This window comes from Chlorella variabilis (genome assembly GCF_000147415.1).
Source record: "Chlorella variabilis unplaced genomic scaffold CHLNCscaffold_7, whole genome shotgun sequence".
In the NCBI taxonomy this organism is placed as follows: domain Eukaryota; kingdom Viridiplantae; phylum Chlorophyta; class Trebouxiophyceae; order Chlorellales; family Chlorellaceae; genus Chlorella; species Chlorella variabilis.
The window spans coordinates 845,653-849,167 of record NW_005435081.1 but is presented as its reverse complement, the minus strand read 5'-3'; the positions used below and the strand labels follow the sequence as shown (position 1 = coordinate 849,167).

Sequence of the window (3,515 nt, the reverse complement as noted above, 5' to 3'; positions counted from 1 at the left end):
GTTTCCCCCCCCCCCCCCCGCCGCCGCCCCACCAGCGCACCTCTGGGATGACCCGCACAGAGCAGTCGGTCTGCGGGTAGCACACGCACATGAGCGCGTATCCCTGCTCCATGCATTCCTCGCTGATCATGCCGCCCGGCTGCGTCACCTCCCCAGACTCGATCTTCGCGGAGCAGCGGCTGCAGCAGCGGGAGGTGGGCGGGGCGGGTGTCTTTGAGGGTTCAAGAGAGCGGAGTGGAACGTATGCAGCGCCAGCCCACGATGCACTGCAATCCTGCTGCGCTGCCGAGCTACGCTGGCATGCAGGAGCAGGCTGCAGGCGAGGCGCAAGCTGCGGTGTGTGGGACTGGGGCACGGGCACAGGCAGGACGGCTCCATCGCAGGACTCGACGCCGAGACCACTCACAGGCAGACGCCCATCTTGCAGTCATACGGCATGTCCAGCCCCTGGTCAATGGCAACCTCCAGGATGGTGGCGTCCTCCGGCACGTCCAGCATGTGTGTGACGCCCTCTAGATCCACCAGCTCCACCCTTGCACGCGCCGCCACGCTGTGCTGCCGCTGCCGCCGCTGCTGCTGCCGCCAGGCCAGGGCCGGCGGCTGTGAGGGGGGCCGCCGGCCGCTGGTCGAGCACCCCCGGGCCGGGGCGGATGCTGTGTTCTGCACGGCGGCCTGCATAACGCTGGCAACGAGTGGTGAACTTTGAGTCGGGTCGGCAGGGAGCGCTGGAGGGGCGGCGGGCGCCTCAAAGTAGGTGCGGGGGGCTCGGGTATGGCAGCTATGCGCACCAAAGGAGCTGTGGCGTCGGGTGGGGCTGTGGATAAAACTCTGCCGCGCGTGGACGCAGCACGGCTCAGCACGGAGTTCAACGTTCTGAAATGGGTCAAAATGAGCATCTTGATGATTGCCAGGGCATTCAGGAGGGACAGTGAGGCTCCCAGCAGGGATAGCCAATGGCACCGCACGGGACCCTCTTGTGTGTCGCCCTGCTCCTCCGCCTTGCCACTCCAGCCGCTGGTAAGTCCGCTGCCGATGCAAACTCGGGAGACGAAGCCCTCAGGCGGCAACCCAGCCGGTCAGCAAAAGCAACGCAACAAACCCCGCTAGCTGCCCACGCCCCTGGCAGGCAGAAGACTGCTTGCATCAGCCGGGCAAGGCGGCCTGACCGCAGGGGCGGAGGACGCAGCGCCCGCACCACCGCGGCAGGAGGCGGCGGACGCAGACGGGCTGCTGACCGCCGCCCTCGCCCGCGCTCGTGGCACCACCAACGCCTCGTGTTACACTGACGTGGCCTGCGCTGGCGACAGCTGGCACGACGCCGCCGACGCTGTGGTGCTGCTGCTGATGGCCAGCCCGGCGGGGGCACGCTTCTGCACTGGTGGGTGCTCGCGGGCGTGCCGCACGTGGTGGGTGCTGCCCGCTCACTGCCGCCGCGTTTGTCACCCGCAGGCACCCTTCTCAACACAGCACACCTGGCGGCCGCGGGCCAGGCGGCCACCTACGTTCTGTCTGCCAGCCACTGCCGGGGGTTCGACACCGGCGACGATGCCGCCCTGTACTCTGCCGTATTTGACGAGCGGCAGGGGGCCTGTGCCTGGCCCGGCGCCGCCGCCTCGCCCGCGCAGCCTGCGCCAGCGCCGCGCGTGCTCACCGGCCTGCGTGTGGCGTGGCAGGACGAGGCCAGCGACGTGCTGCTGCTGCGCGCCGACGGAGCCATCCCGGCAGGTGGGGGTGGGTGGGGGCAGGCTGCGGCGGGGGCCCTTGCGGCTGGGTGCTGGGAAGTCAAGGGGGCAGTGCCGTGATGGGAGGGCCGCGCCAACCCCCTGCCTGCCTGCCTGGCTGCCTGGCTACCTGCCTGGTGCAGAGTATGGCGCGTATTACTTGGGCTGGGACGCCAGCGGCTGGGCGCCGGACGCCACCGCCCCCGCCACCATCAGCCACCCGCGCGGCGACGTGAAGAAGCTGTCGCTCGGTGGCGAGGGCCTGCGCCGAGCGCACTACTCACCCGCCGGCGGCGACTCGGCAAGCGGCGGCGACGCCACACACTACCAGGTGGGTGCCGGCTGGTGCCTGCTGGCAGGCGCCTGGGCAGCGGCTGGGATGGAGGTGTCGCGCAGGCTCATGCTGCGAGCTGCCCCTTTCGGCTGGCAGGTGCGCTGGACCCAGGGCGGCACCGACGTCGGCTCCTCGGGTGCGCCGCTGCTGGATGCTGGCAGGCGGCAGGCGCTGGGGGTGCTGACGGGGGGCGAGGCCGCCACCTGCGGCAACCGAGACTTTTTCGGCTCGCTGCATGCCGTGAGTCAGGGCACCTGCCACGCTGAGATGCGGTACTGGTAGTGCCACCGCACCCCTGGCCAACAGCGCAAGGCTTGGCTCAAGGCAGTGAGCTTGTGAGGAGAGCTGGCCTGCCGCCTCCTGCCCCACCCCGCCCCCGACCGCCTCTGCACACCACACACCGCCTGCCGCAGGCGTGGCTGCGGGGGCTGTGGCGGGTGCTGAGCCCCGCGGGGCCCCAGGCTGTGGCCTGGATGCCGGGCAGCCGCCAGCAAGGATGCCAGCAGGGCCTGGTGGTCAGCCCAGGCGCGCTGCTGCTGTCAGACGGCGCCAGCAGCGGGCAGGCGGCGCAGCTGTGGGTGCGCCTCGCGGCGCAGCCTGCTGCAGGCGAGCAGCTGACGGTGGCGGTCGCTGTGCAGCAGGCCGAGCCGCCGCAGCTGCCCGGGGCTGCTGCTGATGTGGCGGCGCCAGGCGAAAATTCAGCAGGAGGCGCGGGGCAGGGGCAGGCGCCCGCCCCGCACATCGCTGCCAGCCCGCAGCGCCTGCAGTTCAGCGATGGTGACTGGGCGCAGGAGCAAGCAGTGACAGTGAGCGTTGGCGCCGGGGATGACCGAGCTGAGCCCCCTACCGCCTTCAACGTGACCCTGCACCTCAGCAGTGGCAGCGACAGCAGCAGTGGCTGCCTCGGTGCTGCCGGCTGGAGCACGGTTGTGCGTGGGAGGCGGGTGGATGGCGATACGCCCGCAGGTGTGCATCGCTGCCCGATGTGGGGCAGGCCCTGGCCTGCGGGGGCGCCTTGCTGTTGGTCTGTGCACCTGGCCGGCCCGCCTCCCCTGCTTGCATGCACATCGTGGCCCACCACCTCCCTGGCCTGCTTGCCCAGAGCAGGGCCCCGCTGCGGCCCTGGCATGCATGCAGGCAGCACCCCGCAGCAGCCCATCCTCATCCAGGCTGGCGAGCAGCTCGACTATGCTGCCGAGGGCGTGCTGCTAGTCCCAGCAGTAGCAGCAGCAGCAGGGCCAGCACCAGACAGCCCCGAGCCAGCGGCGCCAGCGCAGCGGTACGATGCGGTGCGGCTTGGCCAGGCGCTGGGCTCGCTGGCGGCGGCGGGGCGGCCGCAGGGGTTGGTGCAGTACTACAGCCTGACCACCGCTGGTACCGTCAACGTCAGCATCTCCGCCTGCAGCGCCGAGGGGCCCCTGCAGGTGGCACTGTTTGCGCATGGAGTGGCCTCGTGGTGA

At 70.8% G+C, this 3,515-nt stretch overlaps 2 protein-coding genes across 2 annotated transcripts; one reads left to right on the top strand and one right to left on the bottom strand.

The window, feature by feature from the left end:
- Window positions 1–40: 40 nt before the first annotated feature.
- Window positions 41–549, bottom strand: CHLNCDRAFT_14186 (hypothetical protein; the record flags this gene model as incomplete). Its single annotated transcript, XM_005848623.1, has 2 exons — window positions 41–179; window positions 407–549. Coding segments are annotated over 2 exons (282 nt in total), but the record flags the coding sequence as incomplete, so codon positions are not given.
- A 404-nt stretch (window positions 550–953) lies between these two features.
- Window positions 954–3,515, top strand: CHLNCDRAFT_51569 (hypothetical protein; the record flags this gene model as incomplete). The annotated part of the gene is made up of 7 exons (XM_005848837.1): window positions 954–1,017; window positions 1,127–1,378; window positions 1,450–1,725; window positions 1,865–2,052; window positions 2,152–2,295; window positions 2,469–3,021; window positions 3,193–3,515. 7 exons carry the CDS (start codon window positions 954–956, stop codon window positions 3,513–3,515), a joined length of 1,800 nt encoding a protein of 599 aa, XP_005848899.1.